The sequence below is a fragment of the Branchiostoma lanceolatum genome, chromosome 6, assembly GCF_035083965.1.
Source record: "Branchiostoma lanceolatum isolate klBraLanc5 chromosome 6, klBraLanc5.hap2, whole genome shotgun sequence".
NCBI classification, from domain to species: Eukaryota; Metazoa; Chordata; class Leptocardii; order Amphioxiformes; family Branchiostomatidae; genus Branchiostoma; species Branchiostoma lanceolatum.
This window is the reverse complement of record NC_089727.1, coordinates 7,677,013-7,698,159: the sequence shown is the minus strand read 5'-3', so window position 1 is coordinate 7,698,159 and position 21,147 is coordinate 7,677,013. Positions and strand designations below refer to the sequence as shown.

Sequence of the window (21,147 nt, the reverse complement as noted above, 5' to 3'; positions counted from 1 at the left end):
ATATGAAAGTAAACGTTCATGAACACACTCGAAAACACTCAGTCACGTAAAAGGTCACCTGAGGTCAGACGTTGCCTTGTGATCACCAGTAGGCTACAGCAAGTAAATGTTATGGATGGCGTCCTGTACACAGCTCCACATGCTTTTTTTTCAGAATACAGACCATAAACGATGTAACAAAAATTAAAGCGACAACGAACAGGTCTTTTGTTCCTGTATTCAAAAACTGCACACAATGACAGAAGCGGAGTCGCCTAGCATCACTACACTCAAGACTATCACATATATTTTCCCATTTTCAACTTTTCACTTTTAATCGGGTGAAAATCAATGCGCGCGTAGATGTCTCCCATACAGTTTACCTGCTGTGGCCCTACTGACCATGGCGCCGTGTACCTGTGTGAGAGTCACGGGACAAAGAAAAGTAAAGTCTGAGCGCGGTCCGATCGGAGCACTTCTTCCCCAGACCCCGACGTGTGAACACCTTCGCCCTGCAGCTCCCACCTCGCCGTACAACCATGAAGACCGTGGCGGTGTTTCTGCTGTTCCTGGCCGGTACCTGGGCACACATGTGCATGATCAGTCCTCCCCAGCGGGGGTCGATGATGGGGATAAACAAAGCAGGTGAGGGACGTTCGTTGAAGGGATGATACAAGAAGCAACAAATACGTAAGAGTTGATAGCCCTCCCCATTTATCTTGCTTGAACCACCTCCTGGAACACGGGATTTTACTCCCCTTCCACAGACGGGTACATCTGATGCCTTTCACAGGATTCATGATATATAAGGCCTGGGTTTATGGCTTGAGTCACATAACTTCGTCCCAGTACAATTGTAGGCCACGCCCCCTTGCCCACATGTTCTTAGATCCTCTTGCTCTTTTGTCATTATACATGTACATGTATGTGTCTATAGATAACGTTACTTGATGAGCAACCTTCGACGTCAACTATTTACTATTCGTGAATAAATTTGTGGCCCGAACAAACAGGTTTTGATCCATGAAACTCCAGTAGTTCCGCTCCCGAAGGTCACAGTCATAACAGGTGTGCACAGCGAGGTTGTTGATCACGGAGGTAGTTTGATAACCTGGGCACGAGATCGTCATGAGTGGTCTGGAAACTGGATCAGCTGACGAGGCTGGGTACAGTCCGAGGTCACCCAGGTTGTTTATCACTAGTTACCGCAAACACGAAGTAGCTAGCCAAAGAGGCACTCAAAATAAGTCACGTAATGAAAAACCAATAATTGCCAGCTGGCAAGAAATTCTGATAAAATAGAAAGCCCGACAAAACGCAAAAAAAAAGACTTGAAAAATCGGACGGAGGCTAACCTCTGCTTGGAGGCCGTGTGCAGCTAGATGCAAAAACTTGCTAGCTTTTTGGCGACGCCCCAAGAGCGGAGGGTTTGATTTACATTACTACGATCGCTAGAGCTGAAATATTTAGAATATTACACGGATGTATCCCTTGGAGAATTGATTTTGTTTTATCTCGGTAGCCCAAGAAATTGGGGATGAATGCTTTATGATATCTATGATATTTGATAAGTGGTTATGAGTCAGCAGAACGAATGACAAGTTCGATCAGGGAAGTCATAGCGGTTTTCTTTGGTACTGCAGCAGAACTTTTATGCAGATTATCCGCCATCAAAAAAAAATGTGATCACAGCACAGAACACGAGATATTACAACCAGAAGGTCTCCTGCAGTACTTAGGAAAGCAGTCAGGAGGCCCAAAATTGGTGATGAGGGAACTATGGATATCACAAGGGGAAAATAACACATTGCCATGACAACGCGTATGCATAGCATGCTTAGTCGTCATGGTAATGATTTTGTTTACTCCTGCGTTTCCCGGAGGTTCCCGCTTTTCCCAGCATGTAGAGGGTTCAGTCAAAAAGGGTATGTGAGGATCACTGCCGATGGTATGACGTAGTCCTATCCCACACATGACGACATGAAGACAAATGGGTCTTCTTCCTTATAAGAAATAACACTTGCCAAATATCACCACCGTTGTTCATTATCTTCTTTCGTCGACTTTGTGGTATCACATTACTATAGTTCTCTTTCCGCCACCATTGGTGTTTCCTGTCTATAGGAGCAGATGACTGCGCCCTGGTGACCGGGCCGTGTGGCGGGAGGATGCCCATGCCGCATACGGGGATCGCTCTGATGTAAGACCTGATCAGTACCTTCTCAAGAATCTGTATCAACAAGTAATGTATTGAGTATATATCTTGGAACCAGGACTGCATGTCTTGGGTCAAAATCGGGGCGTACCATAAGGAATGTTGAAGATGATGTCATCAGGATTCGAATCGAGATTTGACCTGACATTTTATCCTTTGCCTCGAGCGCAGTTACACTGACCAATGAGAAATTCACAATTACCTTTTTTTGCTAAAACTGTTTACATACAAACAGATGTTGGTACATTGTACATACAGAAACACATAAAACTGCACACACACACACACACGCGCGCACGCACACACACACACACACACATATATATATGTATATATATATAAATGCATACATACACATACAAACACATACACAAACATATATACACATATGACTCATACACAGCAAGTCAAATTGTGAACAATTAAATAGATAAACTTACAGTACCAGTGTGGACGTTTCTTCTCTATAAGGAAAGATTGTGATGACATGATATATGATGGACATCGTAACAGACTAAAATGTATCAACAAATCCGGTCTATAGACTCTGACATGTTACAACCTTTATTGACACGACAAAAGTACAGCGAATCGCCGGTCTATAGACTCTACTACAACTATGCATTCAAACAAACAACTGGGTACAAGGGAATTAACCTAGTAGTACGTATAAGTATATGGATAATTCAACGTGTTGATCTTATTCTCTTTTATTCAGGGAAGGCGAGAACTTCACCGTTACCATACAGAAGAACCTGGATCATTATATGGCCTCTTCACCGGTACAGACTGACTTAGTAACAATCATAGACAATGTTAGGTACATATGCGTAGCGATGTAACGACATCTTCTGAATGTACGGGGGGGGGGGGGGTCATAGAAGTCCACAATATACACAACTGAAAAGTTTGTATTCAATATGGTAAAAAGTCTGAAAGCAAAATGGAGTTGCTTTTTGTCCACTCTACACTGCCTTCATCATATAATTTACAAAATGCCCTATATGACATAAGTTGCAATAAATGTACTTTACGGTCTTTAGAAAAATACCGATACAATGCACTCACTTAATCTGCTCGGTGACATAGGCCATGCATCCAGCTATCTATGGCACTGCGTTCCTCGACCTCTTACACTTTTCACAACAGGGGATGTTCACCATCAACATGCGGGAGGGAGAACAGGGGGAGTTCAAGCAGCTGGCGATGATCAAAGACATGGGTGAACCGTCCCTGAGTCTCTACTCCACCAACATCACTGTCCCGCATCCCATGGGGTAGGTAACGGGCACATCCCTTTCCTCAACCTATCACGTTTTTCAAACATTTGTTTGGTTTCTAAAACGCAATTTGCAGTCGATGTTTCTTGCAAATTCTACTTGGTGGTCTGCATGAGAATTGAATTATGATTTAGTAGCGTTTAAGTCAATTTTTGCAGCAGCAGAAAACAGTGGACAACTACTACTACTACCAAGTCAATTTTTCCCTAGGCATTACTTGGAAATGTCGGTTGCACTTAACGGTGTGCTCTAATCTAAAGGTGCCTGTTAATGTTCGTAATGATGGCTTCCAGGGACTTAAGGGGCGAGGAGATTTTCAATGTCCTTAATTACACCAATTGCCTTCGAATAACTAGTCAGCAAAAGTGCTTATTGTGAATAATGCATGCTTGTTGAACTATTCAGTTGAAGAGCCATTGAAAGTGCCGATTTGGAAACTGTGCACTGACATCTTTGTCTCCACAGGCACGGCATGGCGACTCTCCAGGCGGTGTACGTCACCAAGAACCCGCAGGCCCCCGCCATGTTCTACGAGTGTGCTGACGTCCACATCATGCCCCGGCCGTAGTCCAACACGAGAATCCCATAACAACAGAAGGACGAAACATTGCACACTATCTGTCGCATTGCTGTCATATGATTAAGAGATGCAGCTAATGTCACAGATATTTCCTGATTTGTTCCCGAGAATGTCTCCTAACCACATACCAACATGAAGAAATAAGTGAAATATGCTTTCTGCTATTTTAGAGATGTCACCATGTTCTATCACGATAGTTCTATCCTTCAATTGTGGGGACGATTCAAACATTTTGCTAATTCAAGTCATGTCATAACGGTGAAATACCTGTTTTTGAAACGACTATTGGCCTTTATGCTTTTTCACAAACGTTGCCAGAGAGCATAATGATAATAAACTGCTGAACATGACAAAGCATATCCGTAACTATTTTCTTCTCAACTTCTCAGTAATGAAATTACAACACAACCTTACTTGACTCACACAGCGAAAGGATCCCATTCACAGTGTTTGATGGCAAAAGCATTCTTAAACTTAGGTCAGAAATGATGTTCAGGCAGACAGACACACACACATGCTCCCAAAAACAAAAAACAAACCAAAACATAACCTTAATCTTGGCAAAGGTAGTAAGGAATCATTGCAAAGCTTTGATTTATTTGCAAGTATATATGGGAATGTTAACTCCAGTCTTACAGTGAATATTGAACAACAACAAGCCCAACAAGACCAATTAACACATAAGTTTGTATGAAGATACACACATTAAGTAAGAACCATATTTCTACATGTCATGCATGCACAATGTATCTTCTTCACGTAACTACATGTAGGTACTCTGTGGTCAAGCATGCATAAAGAATTGAAATTCACATAGTATACATAAACACCATTGAGTATGTACTAAACAGTTTCTCACACATGTGCACTCAGTTAATATAGCTGTATTTGGAAAGTATAGCTTTAAGAGGAATGCATAAAGTTATGGACATATTACCACACATTACCTGACACTAGGTCATTTTTGTGCCCACTATTAGAACTACTGTATAGTCACAAGTATATACATCAAGTCAGTCTTCTTCACAAGTAAATTGCGGTGCCCGTGTTGTCTCTACATACACACAAAAATATTCCAAAGTTAAAACTCTTTTATATTCAGATTTAGTTTTAATAAGGTCATAATACAAGTTGTTGTACATCTATACACCACATTGAGATGTCTCTACAGAGAAGCTTGGAAATTGAGCTAGTACACAAAATTTGCTGACATCACAGGTTTGTGTGACGTCACCAGTCTATGTGCATTTGAGTTGGGTGATGTCATCACTGACTCTTGAGGAAGAGAGCAGCCCCACACTGCACCCATTGGTCCTGGTTTCCGCCGCACGGCACCTTGACCTGATTCACGACGCGGTCGCGGTCTGCGCTGAAGTACAGCGGCAGTTGGATGACCTCTTCCTCCGGGTAGGGGTCAGCTCCCTGCACCAATCAGAATCGATGTTACATATCACAGCATCATTTGCAGAAAACATACAAGGAGATCATTCTTACTGGAAATTGATGACAAGCGTCAAGTTGATGATGTTTGATTCAGCCAAAAGCCAACAGATTAAATGAACTGTTTCCACATTTGAGCTACTACAAAATAAATGTCAACAACAACTACCATATTTTTTTAAATAAAGTACGCACTTTTAAACATGTTAAAATTCAAAAGGCATAACAAGTCATTGCCAAAGCCAGTGGTGCGTACTTTATTTGAGGTTTTTAACTTTTTCGTTGCAGCTCTGCAAATTTGTCCGGAACTAGAATCAGGGGTGCGTACTTTAATCGAGAAAATACGGTAAACACTTTTACAGCAGACAACAACAGCATGATTCAGATTGTGCAATTGGAGTGTAGAACAGACTAAAAACATATTTTTGCCATAAAATACTATGTTGAAAGGGCTACGAATGACTCTTAACATCAGTTTGAATTGCAATAACTACTAGAAGATCTTTCAGCACCAGGGACAGGGACACCACTGGCTGTCATATTCAGTATGAATGAACACCACAACCAAACAAACTTATGTCACTTAACCCAGTGTACTGGCTGTTCTGTGTTGAATGTACTAACCTTACTGTCAATCCAGGCCACAGTGAAGTTAGGTACGATGCAGACGCTGGGTGAGTCTCGCTGGTTCTCCGACAGACGACTCCCGTTAAAGGAGCACCCCTCCAGCATCAACCCACCAATCTGGTGTGGTGAGACAACGACAAACATTGGAGACAAAAGCAACCATACTACCTGTAGTAAGCTACAGAATTTGGTAAAAAGATTAATGTCTAAAATTTAGTGCTGCAAAGTTTGTTGTTCAAAATCTAGTGCATTGAATTTCAAAACAAGTACTGCAGAAATGTTCGCGTTGGTTTTATGTTCGTGGTTTTCAAGGTAAGCTCTTCCCCGTGCACTTAAAACCGCCGGGAACATTTTTTGCCCTCCTACCCCCTTGTCTACTATTGTCTCAAACCTGAACTTAAAACCACGGCGAACACTCCATTTCCTTCCTACCGCAGTAACGTAGGCTTTTCAAGCAGTTCCAGCAACAACGCTTTGAAGCATTTATGGGCAAAACCCCCCATCTCATTCTAAATATCTAACAGTATAGTTGTTTCTATAAGTCTGATTTCAAAGAAGTTTCAGCCATGCTGTTGCAGAAGCACATTTGTTAAGAATGCCAACTTAAAGGATTTTTTTTTTTGGCATCACTTTGCTGTTATGAGCCTTTCTTCACAGCACTGAGACAGATCTTAAAGTGCTGCCTACCTTCACAGCCAGCTTGGCCCCCGAGATGCTGCCCTTCCAGCTGCTGACAAACTTCAGGCTGTCCATGGGACAGCGCAGGTCCCTGCAGAACAGTAAAAAATCATGTTTCAGCTCAACAGAGGAGCTTCCTCACTAAGTAGCTTTAAAGAACGGTTGCAGTCAGATATGCAAAGACTAGGTGTAACAGACCGTTCGGTGTAATATGACCAGCTGCTGCCGCGCCGCGTGCCTGCGAAGCTGGTGTGTTACGCCTAATGGCGGTTATACCGGCTATATAGATACAGATACAGAACAGCTTTGATCAAGTTACTACAATGTATTATCTTAACTGAGAAAGTGTGTAAACTTCAGATCTTAAATGATAAGTAATGGTAATTTGGCTCATCCTATATCATCATGAGTCTTGAAAAAAATGGGCAAAAGGAATTAAACATGATCAATTGAAAAAAATCTTACTAGCAGTGAATTGCAACTTAACTTGGGTGAAACGGCTGATTAAAAGTTTTCTTAACTTTCTTTTCCATTGGAAAAAATGAACTATCACTGTCTGTTTAATAGGATATCTACATGAATTATGTGTAACTACCAACACTTTATGATGGAGATCTATACGATAAACTTATGAGAAGGTTCTGTTAATTGTGAAACTTTTGCAGTAGTTTTCTTTTCGCAGTTTTTACAGGTGACCTCAAATTCATGGCGCCGCAAATATGTCTCACCTGTATGACTACTGTACTATTCAAAATTGTTTCAACTGTGAATTCAAAACATTGCAAAAGCCTCCTGTTTACTCCGCCTGCGAAGTAAAACAACCGCAAAAGTAAATAGATATACAGTACCTTGCTGTCTGTTGTCTGAGAGCGTTGAGGAAGGTATCAGGGTGGAAAAGTTCAGACAGGTCCAGGACGTCCCTCAGCAGCGTGCCGGCCTCCGCTCGCTCCGCCCACCCCTGAATGGCCATCGCTCGAGCCACCAGCGCCCGGAGGTACTGCATGGGGTCTTCTGGGCCCTCCCACAAACTCTGCCAACCTCCTGGGGTCTACAGTCAAACAAAGGACATTTGTGTCAGTGTTAAACTCCAAAAGAGCCTTTGACTACTGGATTCTATAAGACCATGCCTTGTCGGACTCTCTTCTGATTCTAAAACATTTTAGATCACAAGATATATTTTCTTTAGTATTACACAAAGTGATATTTACTATCTCTCCTAGTTGGAAAAGACATTGGTTTTTTTAAAAGGTATTTATCTGTTTACCTTTTAAAAAACCCATGTCTTGTCCAACTAGGAAAGACAGTAAATTTGCCCCATTTCGTATATGGAAAGTCAAACATAGACTTGGTCTTACAGTTACACATACTATTTCTAAAAGAGCAAATATTATCAACTTTGAAGTAGGTTTGTTTTTTTACTTGATATGCTTGAATGCAACATATCTAAATAGCCTTACATTGCAATAGGTAGAAATAAGATGCACAAAAAAAGAAGAACACTATATATGCACACCTCCTGTCTAAGCAGTGACTTTGCCAGTGTCTGTACGTCCGAGGTCAGAAGGCTGGTTCCGCGGATCACGCGGCTGAGCGCGGCCAGCGACTGGTGCACGTTCTGCACAAGTTTGACAGAGGAAAAGCGCTCCAGCTGGATGAACGAGATGATGGGCTTGTCGGCCTGGTCGCTCGGCGCAGCGATACGCTGCTGGAGAAGCTGTGAGGCCTGGGGGAGGAGGAGAGGAGGATTTAATACAGTAACAGTTTGTAATTCTTGATTTCTTACATATATAACCTTGATTTCTTAAGGGTAACTTAATTTTAGCTACTTTAACGGTCGCTAGTCAACCGCTAAAATTTCATCATCGCAAAGGTTTGATTACTAACATTTGAGACAGTGATATTTGTCCCCACAATGTTTTACCAAAATGTCATTGGAATAAAACACTTGGTTGTGTACAAAGAGTTTTTTTATTGTGTTGGATTGACTATTTGCACTAAAAACAGCGCATACACCATATGATAAAGATTAGTAGTACCTAAAGAATGATGGCATCTGTTAGATGGCAAATAGAAACAAAAAAACGTATCTACCAAAAGCAACAATTGAGATGCAGTTTTGCAACTGATCAACAGAAGGCATTTCAGCACCTTGGCCAGGATCTGAAGTATGGATCCAGATCTTTAAAAAACAAATTAATGACATCTTCCCACATAGAAAACTGATAAAAATCCATTCAAAACTTTAAACAGCCTGTTAGAAACTGAACCAACAAACTAATAAACATGCAAATGAACAAATGAACCAACCAACAACGCAAACAACCAATGGGACAACAACGTCAAAACATACTGCTGACAACATAGCTACATGGCCAGCGGCACTGAAAGAACAAGATCCCATTAACTTAGACGGGTCTAAGGACTAAAATGAACGACAATGTCAACATGTCATACTCTAGATCTTGACGAACATTGCCTAATGATGAACTGAACCGTTGCAACCATAATAACAGGCTACTTGACTTGCCTGCCTCCTGAGTTGGATTGCCTCTGCTAAGAAATGTCTATCAGGTAAAACTCCATGCTCCAAGTCATGACGTTTGATCTAATGTCAGAGAATTCACAACTTATTTTCTAATCTGCATGACTATCTATGTCTTCCTCATAAAGGTCAATACACCATTGTCATTAGAAGTCATCTTGTTTGGGGGTTACCGTAATGACAAAAAATGGAATGCAAGAAATTCATTGATATACAGTGTAACCTATCAACTGCTGAATAGAGATACAGTCAAACCTGCCTAGGCGACCACCTCTTCAACGCGACCACCTGGCCATGGCGACCGCTTTTTGTCGGTCCCGAAAATTTCCCCATAGGCACTAGCATTAAGCTGCCCACCCAATGCGACCACCCGTCCAACACGACCGCAACCGCCACGAATTGGGACCACACAGAGCACAATCCCTGCCCATGGCGGCTGTCTCATTTCCAGAAATACTAAAATACTAGTACACTATTTAACGTAACGTGTGAATGCGGGAGGGCGCTGCGAGATCATCCAGGCAAACATTGTTTTGCAGTCAAAATTATGACGAAAATTTACGATGTAACGGTATACAAATATTACAACGATAACGGAAAATGTAATTTTTGTAGGATCTTTTTGTCAATGAGAATTGAATCTGGTGGGGGTTATGCTGTCTAAATTCACATAATTTTCCATCCATCTACGTACTGTATTTGAAAACCTCGACCTGGAAACATGTGAGCGGTATCCTCTCCATGGCGACCACCTGTCCATCGCGACCGTTTTTGCTCGGTTCCCCGGGTGGTCGCCTTGGGCAGGTTTGACTGTATACAAAATTATAAGTACCAAAGGACATACTGTCTAAGGTAAGGACTGCTTTTCTAAGACCACAGGCACCTCCAATAACATTCGTTTTCTTGGTTATGGGACTTTCAATACCAAAAATGTAACAAGATCTAGAGGTCAAAATGGGAAGAAAACTTGCTGCATCTTACTCCCTAAACTCCCAGAAACTGAGTCTGTTTTTATCTTAATCTACCACTCTGTCATTTTTCTAAATTTAAGAACCAAGAATTAAGGTTGGTGTGGACCTGGTGTGGATCTTGTTTCCTACATGGTTGACAGCTACACATACCTGGTTGAGTTTCTTCCATAGGTTGAGGACTGGCGACAGTTCCGTGGACCATGTCTCACGGTCGAACTTCTCCGCGGCCGCCTCGGACCGCATCAGAACCTTCAGCTGACCAATCACCTGTCCGCTGATGATACGCTGAGCTGACCGCTCGATGTTGGCGGGGAGTCCAAAGTACGCCGGTTTGTCGTCCTCAGGGAGGGCTTCAATAACGTCCTGGAAGTCCTATTGGGAATAAAGATAGTTGTTTTAGGGCAAATTGAATTTTCAAGAAAATTGTAGCTACTGGTGTCTTTAATATAATGCATATTTGGTCCTTTGGTGCAATCTTTCAGTGCAACATGGTAGCGCAGTGGCAGGGTGTTTGGTCCAGAACTAGCGGTCCTGGGTTGGAATCTGGGGTGTCCTGTTGACGTTGTGTCCTTTGGAAAAGGCACTTAACACAAATTTTCTCACTTCACTAAGGTGAAAATTAGTACCTATATTATATACATGAATATAGCTTTGGTTAGGGATGTCCCTTAGAGAGGATGTTAAATGGAGGTCCCGTGTTTGAGAATAGCCACACCTCTAGCACATAAAAGACCTTGCCACATCAAAAAGAGTAGAAGTCCTTCCCGGTGTGAGTGGATCAAATAAATCTGTCCGGATATGCAGCTTGTACTTTTCAGTACAAACCTCAGTTATGTTATGTGAGCTGGTTTACTGTGTATGCAATACAAAAAAAAAACACTTAGTAGGAATGAGGTAACGGGAAGTTTACTGGCGGACATAAAGATATAAACAAACAAACAGACAAAGAAACATTACAGAACATCTGATAAGTCTTATACCAACCCCATAGTGACATGATGAAGGCATGGTGACCCCAGGGGCCAGTCTCTTCCCACGACCCTTCCCACCGGCGAGCATCGACTTGTCGAAGTACTGAACCAGGTAGGAGTGCAGCACCGACATGTCGCAGTTGTTGTCCACGCGACCTCCGTAGATCGCGTTCTCCAACAGGCCGTGGACGAACTCCCATGGCACCTCACGCTGGTCTGATTGTGATTGGACAAAGATTAATTATTAATTTAAATGTCAAATGTCAAGTCAGCCATCTCAAAGGGAAGAAAACTTCTGTAAAAACTGCTACATCACATGATGACGGCTTAGTATCCTAAAAGAGCCTGTACATACAACTATACAAATCCTAAACACCCCGAAGGTCTCTTAACCAATTGCAATGCATGCACTGCCATGAAACAATTGAAAGGTAATGATGTATTATCATGTTGTGTGTACAGATTTTGTGATATATCTTACCAGTGAAGAGTCGATCAATGATATCTGCTGCTGCTCGGAGGTCTGCTGTAGAGTACTCATAAAACTTGGTCCAGCCCTGGAGGTACAACACACAATAGGGAAAACTCAAATAATGACAGGTGTCATCTGGTTGTCTATGTTATAATATTGTTAAGTTCAATCAAAAGCAGCTAAAGAGTCTACTGTAAATCTTGAAATGTTTGATTTTATTTTCGACTTTCACATGACACCACAAATATGGATTTCTACTGTATTGCTACTGTACTACACAATTGTTTCAACCGTGAGCTTAAACACAGTGAATACCTCCTTTCTCTTAATGCAAATTCTAGTCCCTGCAAAAATAAATGAATTTACAGTATCAATATATAAGTTCATGCTTTTAAACCGAGACCCTCCACACATACCTGCGGGATGTAGTTCCTGCGTTCCTGGCAGACGGCGTGGAACCAGGCCAGGGCGAAGAATGCCTGGGAGCGAACCACGTTCCCGCCCTTGGCGATGAACTCTGGCGGCCAGGCGTCGTACGTACGTTGGAGGTTCTTTTTAATACCAGGTGGTGCCTACAGGGGGAAAAACACATTGTGATCATACATTTAATGGTAATAAAATGGCATTATTAACATTATTCAGACACACACATCACTACCAGGGGACTAGCCCCTTGCTGTAGAGACTTGCACAAAGTTGTGTGGCCACAAAGACTGCGAATCGGACATATTTTGGGCCCTAACATTGTTTTGGTTGCCTTTAAGCAAGTAAGATTGAAAGAGGGTCAATGTTCATAGTTTTACCTCAAATGTGATCTTGAGACTTGACTGTAGCAGGATGGTGGGGAACTGGGAGTGCACCTCTGCTGTCATCCACAGACGGAAGTCCTGGTGGGGCTGGAGACTGTTCAACTCCTGCAGGGGACGGGTTTAGAACGATTAGCCACAGTTTATTACTAGGTACTTAGGACAAGAACAGCACTCTAGCAGATGACATGATATTGCACCAAATGATAAATGTAAGGCAGTTCTGTAGTTTAAGTCCTTGTTACACCTGTCAGAACACAACATTTCCTGATTAAGTTCTACCATAATAAGTACTTTGTATGATTCAATAATATGTTTATTATTCAATGATATGTTTGTAAAAATAATACATAATCGTATAAACCCTTCTGATGTTATTGAACATCGAATCTTACTACATTTCCAGTTCTTGATTCATACCTCCAGGTAATCAAATTCCTTTCATGACATCACAGTGAACACACCGGCACTGCAGCCCATGAAAAACGCTCTTTTGAGAAACAAAAAAGAGCATTTTTCACTAGCCGCATTGCCAGGTTCTGAACTGGCTGCCATGTTCACTGTTACATCATCAAAGGAAAACATATTTCAAGATGTGACAGAGAACTGTGTTCTGATTCCTTGCACATCATAATCATAAATGAGAATGGAGTTGAAAATCAAATCACACCTTTTCTAAGACAGGCAGCCATGCTGTGACCAGATGCAGGTTTTTCAGGCACATCCACTCGCCGTTGCGGGCACACTCGTGTAGCAGCTGTAGGGCTATATCAGCCTGGCCCTGGCCCATGGCAACCTGTGGGATCACACAAGGAACAATACCAGCATGTAGACACATTGCAAAATAGTTTTACTACACCTCTCTCTGGCTTGTCTTCGTTGACGAAGATTTCAGGGGTTTGGTCCACGTCTACACCTACTCAAGAGGCAAAAACACAGAACATTGTCACAGGTGGCCACTGCACAAACACAGGAATTTTCCTTAACTCTTGGGTAGCGTGGCTGCGTAGTCCAGTGGTTAGCGATGAGAAGCGTGCGTAGTCCAGTGGTTAGCAATCTTGCCTCTGGAACTAGAAGCCCCGGGTTCAATCCCGGCTGTGTCGCTCATCCGACATGCACGCTACCGGAAAGGGTTGCAGTCCTTAGAACAGGACGTTAAGCCGTGGTCCACTGTTCATTGTGCTTGTCGAAAAGAGCTAGGGGAATTTCCCCGGTTCAATGAACCTGTAAATACTGTACATAGTGACTGTCTTCTCTGTCACGACCAGGGGAAGATTAGCTCATCTGTTCATGGAGTTCATTTGAGTTAAACTGGTTCGAGATCACTTTCCTTTTCCTTGGGTCAAGCTATCCAAGAGACCACAGGGTAAAATAGCAAGGTGGTCCTTGTGCAGTAGTGTTCACTACACTACAGGTTGGACCGTTAGGATCTGCTATTTATAATAATAAATCAAACATTTTTTACGTTATACCTGCATGGGCCTTGATGATGTTTGATATGGGTGTTCGAAATAAGTACTAGGTATTTTAGGGTATTGCACACTGTCAGGCTTCTACTTGTATCAGACGCTGGCTTTCAAAGAAGTACAATTTGAAGACTTAGTGTTTTGCATGCATCACTTGAAGCACTAGATCATATGCAAGAGTCCGGACGTTGAAACTGACTTGTTACATGATTTTGTTTTCTTTTTACAACTTTTGCCTCATTTCACATTAAAAGTATTTTCTTGTGCTGGTATGATGATGATGACTCAGTCCCAGCCTTCCCATCAGTCAGATCACTCTCTGGCTTTCAGCCATTCAGCGATTTAACTCACAGTCAGGCTGGTACTGTACCTCGGGTGGTATATACGGGATCCACCATGTATTCTCTATGGACATACCTGGTGGTAGCGGTCGGCCCCTACAGTAGCGGAGGCCAGCTCCTGTAGCTCCTGAGATGGGTCGGCTCCAGGTGAGATGATGATGAGGATGGGCTCCGTCGCCGTGGTCTCCGTACTGTACAGTCTCTTCAGGTTCAACGTCTTGGGAGAAAGTTCCTTCATATCTATTGTAGGGAAGATGCAATCAGACTCTAGTACTTCAAAACATTTCCTGCACGTTACTGTAAATGCCAATCTTTGATTACCGTTTGTCATGAAGCCAGCATCACACTAACAATGACCTTTGTCCAAATTTGCTGATTGTCAAAGGGTTGCCGAATTTCAAATTTGCCAGAATATCAAGCACATTTTTGCCTAAAAATCTACCCTACCATATTGGATGGCGCTCTGAGTCACCTGCAAATATTGGGTGATGCCTAAAAGCTCTCTGTGATTGAGATTTTTGCTGCCAAAAATGCCCTTAGAGTTTTAGACTTGTTGCATCATTGCTTACATAGGAGAGATCTTGAGACAGTACTAGTGCTAAGACAGGGTGATGTTTTCTGAACATTCAGGGTACTTCTGAAAGTGAAATTCATAAAATCTACTTTAAAGCTGTAAATACAATTATTATATTATATTATGATTATGAATACTATCTAACAGTCTTGAACACAAGTATCTATCAATCTACCACGACAAGTTTTGCAAGGTGCACAACTGTTGTAGTGTAGTGAGTAGTGCAATTTTCCAAAGCAACATTAACACCACCCAGCAAGTAGAAATACCTTCTGATACTGATGTCCAAAATATTCAATGCAGATGACGGAAAATGGGAACAACAAAACAGTAACAAATCAGAAAGTAATTTGATATAAACTGTTATGAGACAAAAACACATGTTCATGTATATAGGTTATGTGTTATAGTATACATTGTGCTATGTTGTCCAAGTGGCACCATCAGAAAATGAGACATCAAATTAAAGGCATCATCTGAAATATCATGATTACTTTCAGTCCAAACAATTCAGTCTAGACATTTCCTAAAATCATTGAGCTCATCATACAGAAAAAAGGTGTTATCAATTTTTGGCATCTTTAAAAAAAATCTGCTTATTAGCCCCTTATACTAGAGTCAATCTCAGTGAAAAGATACATTCAAACAAAGTAAAACTGAAATATGATGAAGTCCACACTGCATATAGGAAGGAGTAGTCACATCATTGTCTTTAATCTGTACAGTGAGAAAATAACAGCTTGAAATTTTGTGTCAAAGCATCCTTTAGTTACAATTATATCTATCGATGTACCTTGATTGAATGTAAAGAACTGTGTGGTATCCCATAAGCTGCCAGAGTTTGAGCCCAGTAAAAATCGTAAATATTTGACCCCTGACCTCCCTCACGAAACCCGCGAAACAGCCGGCAGCCTTAACTCCCCCAACCTCCGGGTTTCGCACGCTTCACACACGCAATGCTGTTTTCTTCCCGGGAATCTTGACAATTGCTTCTGTATCCCAGATATATCCGGGCCTGGCAGCTTAAGGGTTACAATGTCACGACATTGCATAATGTGAAGGAACAGTCAAACAAGTGGTACTTACTGAGAGCCTTGTGAGCAAACAAGCTCATTGCACTCTGTAGCCTGTCAGGTCGGATGGTCTGTACCAACAGGACCTGCAAAAACAACAGCGATGTTCATAAAAATTGTTCTTGTGCCTGTTTGGCATATTTCCTATGTTCTGAAAAAGGATTTGAGGCAAGTCTGAAGCACTGTTTCAACGCAGAAATCATGATCAGAGATGGCAGACTTCACCCCCTTCACATACTAGGTCAAACACAAGCACACACAGACACACATGCGTACACTGACACACACACACACACACACATAGACACAGGGGCACGCACGTTTGCAAACACACACACAAAAGTACAGACACACACAAGCACAGACGCACACAAATGCAAACACATACACACACACATGCACACACATACACAGACACATGCACAAGTACAAGTACACACACATGCACACACACACACATACATATCAACCTTATAGCGACCTGTTATCCCTATTAATAATGTTCAGCAAATCGTGTGTCATCCAAAAATTAAAAACAAAAATTTTACTAAATCAGACTAGAAACTGCAGTAATACTATAGGAAGTACCGAATTGTATTTCATATCTATTTGGCAGTAAAATGATACTTGGGAGTAGAAAGTATGCAAGTGGCTTATGACCCTTCTGTACCTGTTGGAAGAGGGAGATCTTGTTTGCGATGGGCGGGGGAAACTCCTGCTCGCATTGTGAGCTGCGGGAGAAGTTCAGCCACAGGTCACTGTCATCCAAGTTCAAGGTCTGGTGCAGGCTGGGGAAGTTGGACTGGGGACAGAGACGCGTGGTTTGCAAAATGAATATATCTTCCGAAAATAATTTCATCAGGTTGGTAGAATATAGGATATAGGAGATTCTTTTTACACAACCAGGTAATCTCACCTGCTGACGTTTCAGTGTCTGTCAGACACCTTCTTCAGAGCTTCTGACTGGAGTACTGCTTCTCACCGCTATAAGTAGCCGATGTAGGTGGCGCTTTTGCGGCGAGAACGTAATCCCAAACGTGGCTGAGCTTGTATCCCCCCTCGTCTCGGTTCATCACTGGTGATGACTTCCTAATCCATACTGCCTCCTTGATCCAACGAATGCGTCTGTTGTCCTCCCTGTCTATTACTTTGGCTCCCTCCCAGTCAATGACACAGTTGTTTCTAGCAACATGGTCCGAGATTGCAGATTTCTTCTCTTCTTGTTGTGCTTGTCTTTTCTGGGATCTAGTGTACTTGACCGCATCACTGTCGGTAGCTTCCTTTTGATGTTCCTTGAGCCTAGTTCCAAGGGTCCTGCCTGTTTCCCCAATGTATACTTCTTCACAGCTTGCGCATGGGACCTTGTATACACAGTCTGTTTTGGCTAGGTCATCCACCTTGTCCTTGGGATGCACCAACAGGCTCCTTAGAGTTGTTTTTGGCCTGACCGCAGTGGCTACATTGTGTTTCCTGAACATCCTTTCCAGTGGTTCTGTGACTCCTTTAATGTAAGGGATGATCACCATGCCTTTTGCCTTCTCCTCTTGCTGTTTCGAGGTCTTGGTCTTTTCTGTCTGTTTGCGCCTCCTCTGTTGTTCCACTTTCTGGAAAGTCCATTCCGGGTAGCCACAATGCATGAGGGCCCTTTTTATGTGCTGTGTCTCTAGTTCTTTGTCCTGGTCCTCTGTGACTACTGCGTTACAACGGTCCATTAAGGTGCGGATAACTCCCAGCTTTTGGTGCAGTGGATGGTGGGACTGGATGAACCGAGACGAGGGGGGATACAAGCTCAGCCACGTTTGGGATTACGTTCTCGCCGCAAAAGCGCCACCTACATCGGCTACTTATAGCGGTGAGAAGCAGTACTCCAGTCAGAAGCTCTGAAGAAGGTGTCTGACAGACACTGAAACGTCAGCAGGTGAGATTACCTGGTTGTGTAAAAAGAATCTCCTATATCCAAAATGAATATAATCTCCAAGCAGATCTATCGGTGACAATGACAGTATCCAAAGGGCAAAAGCAGCTCATAATACTGTTTTTGCCTTTTGGATACTGTCATTGCCACCGATAGATCTGCTTGGAGATCAGTTTACTTGGACAGCTCAGGTAACATACTCTGAATCTTTTCATTTCAATGAGAATTTCTTCTTTTGTTTCTTGGTATTTCCCAATATTACTAGAAGCCCTTAACTATTTTGCCAGCAACCTATTCTACATTCTACATTAATTCATTAAGTATTGGTGCTAATTACTATACTTCGATTACTATACTATACTACAATAATCATCATTATTATGGAAGAATGATTCTGACTTAATCTCTTTATCTCAATAACATTCAGACCCCACAAGGAGTTAATCTTTCAGGATTCAAAATAGACTTGATACAACAAAGACACACTGGGATAATTCTGAAAGATATTGGTGCTAATTACTATACTTCGATTACTATACTATACTACAATAATCATCATTATTATGGAAGAATGATTCTGACTTAATCTCTTTATCTCAATAACATTCAGACCCCACAAGGAGTTAATCTTTCAGGATTCAAAATAGACTTGATACAACAAAGACACACTGGGATAATTCTGATTAACTAAAGACATATTACCTACAGATAGCCTACAAATGATATTATATTCTAAATATCATTTCCTCTGATAACCTTATGACTAGATGCAAGATTTAAGACAAAATTGAGAAAATGAGACCATTAGCTTAAGGAGTTACTAGTACAGTAACAGTAACAGTTACTGTTACAGTAGATCTACTGAACACCAATTTGTAAATGTATAATCTGTTACATAGTATAACGCAAACACCTATTTCTGATTGTAAATTACAGGCGGAATGATTGTTATTCTTTTATGTTTATATCGGTTGAGTGTGCTCGTTTACTTTACTGTTGATTTTAAGACTGTGTCATTCAGCCGGCTGACTAGTACATTGTCAAGAAGGTATCACTGGCTGCAACGCTTGTTTAAGTTTATTGTGTGAATCTTTGAATAAACCGTTTCCAACAAGTTATTAACAATAACGTACCTTGAGTTGTTGGACATCTGTTGCTCGTTCTTGGTCGATCCATGAGGGGAGGGAATCTCGCAGCTGTTTCTGGGAGTCCTGTGGACCGGAGTGATCGTTATCAGCCCAAGTTAATTACCCAGTAATTACCGGCTTGTTGTGGTTTCACATAATCCTGTAATTACGTGTGAACTTCTTCTCAGATTGCTATGGGCTTGTTTCCTGTAAGCCCTCATGTTTAATGCATTGACTCTGTGTGAATTATGTGCTATCTAATATCATTGAAGGCACCACCCAAGAAACTAGCATCTTTAGCAAGCACAAGAGACTTTTAAATTTATGATTATAGATGTTGACTGTACGTAAAGGATTTTACAGAGGATTTCATGAGGCCTCAATGGTGTATGAGACCGATAAGGACTTTAGGAAAGATTTGGATCTGGATCTAGTACTTTTTTGAAGATTTTTAACAAATTGCAGGTAAAGTCTTACATTTTCTAGTACACACTCATCTTTTAAATACTAACACAACCTGCATGATTAGAGACGGTTATGTCTTAGCAGAGGTTTTCACTGTGCCGTCCAGTTCCTTCAGAAACATCATATCTGTTGCTCCTCGTAGCTTGTCAATTTTAGTCCTGAGTAGTTTAAAGATTCTTTATTCAATCATAATCTGTTCTCACCTGTCTCCTGAAGGTGTCTGAGATGATGAGTCCCAGAAACATCTCCCACTCCTACACAAACATAGACAGTGGACCCATTTTAAGAACAAAAAATTAAAGTCAAATAAGGCTAACAAAGAAATCAACATATTCTCAAATAAATACAGTAAGCAACTTTCTTAATTTTTCTGTAAATTAGAGGAATCATAATTAATTTCAACAAGTTGTGGGTAAATTTTCTTTCAGAGTCACTTGTGAACTAAATTTCACACAGGGCTCAAGAAACCACCTGTATATTCAGATAAATTATAATTGTGCAGGTGTCTTTGATGTCTACCTGTACCTTACCTACAATAGTCGATATGTACTAACTATAACTGGTATATTAGTGCATGACTCAGATAAAAGAGACAGATTTTTCTTTCCTGTACTGATTTTTACCACCTGTGAAATGCTAAGTTATGATTCAGAATTGACTTAAGTTTCCATTTTGATCTATTCTTCGGATAAAAGCAGTTGATTAGCCTTGACAGATCTAGAGCAGGTATCATTTGACTGCTGGTTCAGGTAATTGCATCTGCACAATGTTATGTATCTGCACTACGCAGAAAAAACTAATGAAAACTTTAAGCCCTGACACCACTACATCACACTGGGATAGGGCAGAGTCTATAGGTCACTGACCTGATCTTGGAAGAGTTCCGGGTACATGCCGTGTACCAGGTGGATAGCAAACATCAGACGGTCTGCCTGTAGCGAAGAGAAAAGATTGGTTTTATTACAAAAAAAACCTTCAACAAACCATGAGACATCATTTGGACCCATGTGAAATATAACTTTCCACAATCAGTTTCTATTTTTATAAAAGTTGTTATAGGACCAGTTCCAAAATGAGCAAAAAAAAATCCTTGGAGGACAAATGGTCTTTTAGGACTGTCACAGTAGTATTGGAGCACAAGTTTAAAACTTCACATGTTTTTTTTACATAATAATGGTTGTAATTGGTTCTGTAGCATCATGGCTCCCTGGGTATAAAGGATAAGACCTGATACACACTGTGAAAATTTTCTGGACATATGACAATGATGTCTTTGATGTACATCGCCTTTTTCCTGGGGGGGAATCGGCCCCACGCGACATACGTCAGACATTTCTATGGCTACGTTACATCCATGGTGAACGTACAACGAAGTGGTACGGGCCATAAAAATGTCTGACGTACGTTGCGCGTAGCCGATTCACACCAAGGAAAAAAGGACACGAAAGACGTACGTCGTTGTTGTACCTCATTGTCGTATGTCCAGAAAATTTTTCCAGAGTGTATCAGGTCTAAATTGCTCCTGCTGACAACATTTCTGATACCCAAAGTTTTTTTAATGATGCACATAATGATTCTAGATGAAAGAAGTAAGTAGAAATTAAAACAGAAAATTGTGCGACTTT

The 21,147-nt window shown here is 41.5% G+C and overlaps 2 protein-coding genes across 4 annotated transcripts in view; one reads left to right on the top strand and one right to left on the bottom strand.

Annotated features, from left to right (window-relative positions):
• The first annotated feature begins 437 nt into the window (after positions 1 to 437).
• LOC136436373 (uncharacterized) lies at positions 438 to 4,480 on the top strand. The gene is made up of 5 exons (XM_066430302.1): positions 438 to 624; positions 2,104 to 2,179; positions 2,913 to 2,976; positions 3,344 to 3,471; positions 3,940 to 4,480. Exons 1-5 carry the CDS (start codon positions 519 to 521, stop codon positions 4,040 to 4,042), a joined length of 477 nt encoding a protein of 158 aa, XP_066286399.1. The 5' UTR covers positions 438 to 518; the 3' UTR covers positions 4,043 to 4,480.
• A 144-nt stretch (positions 4,481 to 4,624) lies between these two features.
• Positions 4,625 to 21,147, bottom strand: part of LOC136436366 (cytoplasmic dynein 2 heavy chain 1-like) — an 85,806-nt gene continuing 69,283 nt past the window's right edge. For 2 of the 3 annotated variants that reach the window (XM_066430280.1, XM_066430281.1), the window contains 17 exons: positions 20,389 to 20,454; positions 19,726 to 19,776; positions 19,064 to 19,141; positions 16,686 to 16,817; positions 16,029 to 16,101; positions 14,445 to 14,608; positions 13,232 to 13,357; positions 12,559 to 12,669; positions 12,172 to 12,327; positions 11,765 to 11,840; positions 11,297 to 11,499; positions 10,463 to 10,684; positions 8,313 to 8,522; positions 7,648 to 7,847; positions 6,809 to 6,890; positions 6,119 to 6,238; positions 4,625 to 5,476 (listed from right to left, as the gene is read on the bottom strand). In XM_066430280.1, coding sequence (XP_066286377.1) covers positions 5,321 to 5,476; positions 6,119 to 6,238; positions 6,809 to 6,890; positions 7,648 to 7,847; positions 8,313 to 8,522; positions 10,463 to 10,684; positions 11,297 to 11,499; positions 11,765 to 11,840; positions 12,172 to 12,327; positions 12,559 to 12,669; positions 13,232 to 13,357; positions 14,445 to 14,608; positions 16,029 to 16,101; positions 16,686 to 16,817; positions 19,064 to 19,141; positions 19,726 to 19,776; positions 20,389 to 20,454 — 2,226 coding nt within the window. In that variant the 3' untranslated portion in view covers positions 4,625 to 5,320. Of the gene's footprint in view, positions 5,477 to 6,118; positions 6,239 to 6,808; positions 6,891 to 7,647; positions 7,848 to 8,312; positions 8,523 to 9,260; positions 9,405 to 10,462; positions 10,685 to 11,296; positions 11,500 to 11,764; positions 11,841 to 12,171; positions 12,328 to 12,558; positions 12,670 to 13,231; positions 13,358 to 14,444; positions 14,609 to 16,028; positions 16,102 to 16,685; positions 16,818 to 19,063; positions 19,142 to 19,725; positions 19,777 to 20,388; positions 20,455 to 21,147 lie in introns of those variants that run through there. The other variant, XM_066430282.1, reaches the window with a different exon arrangement.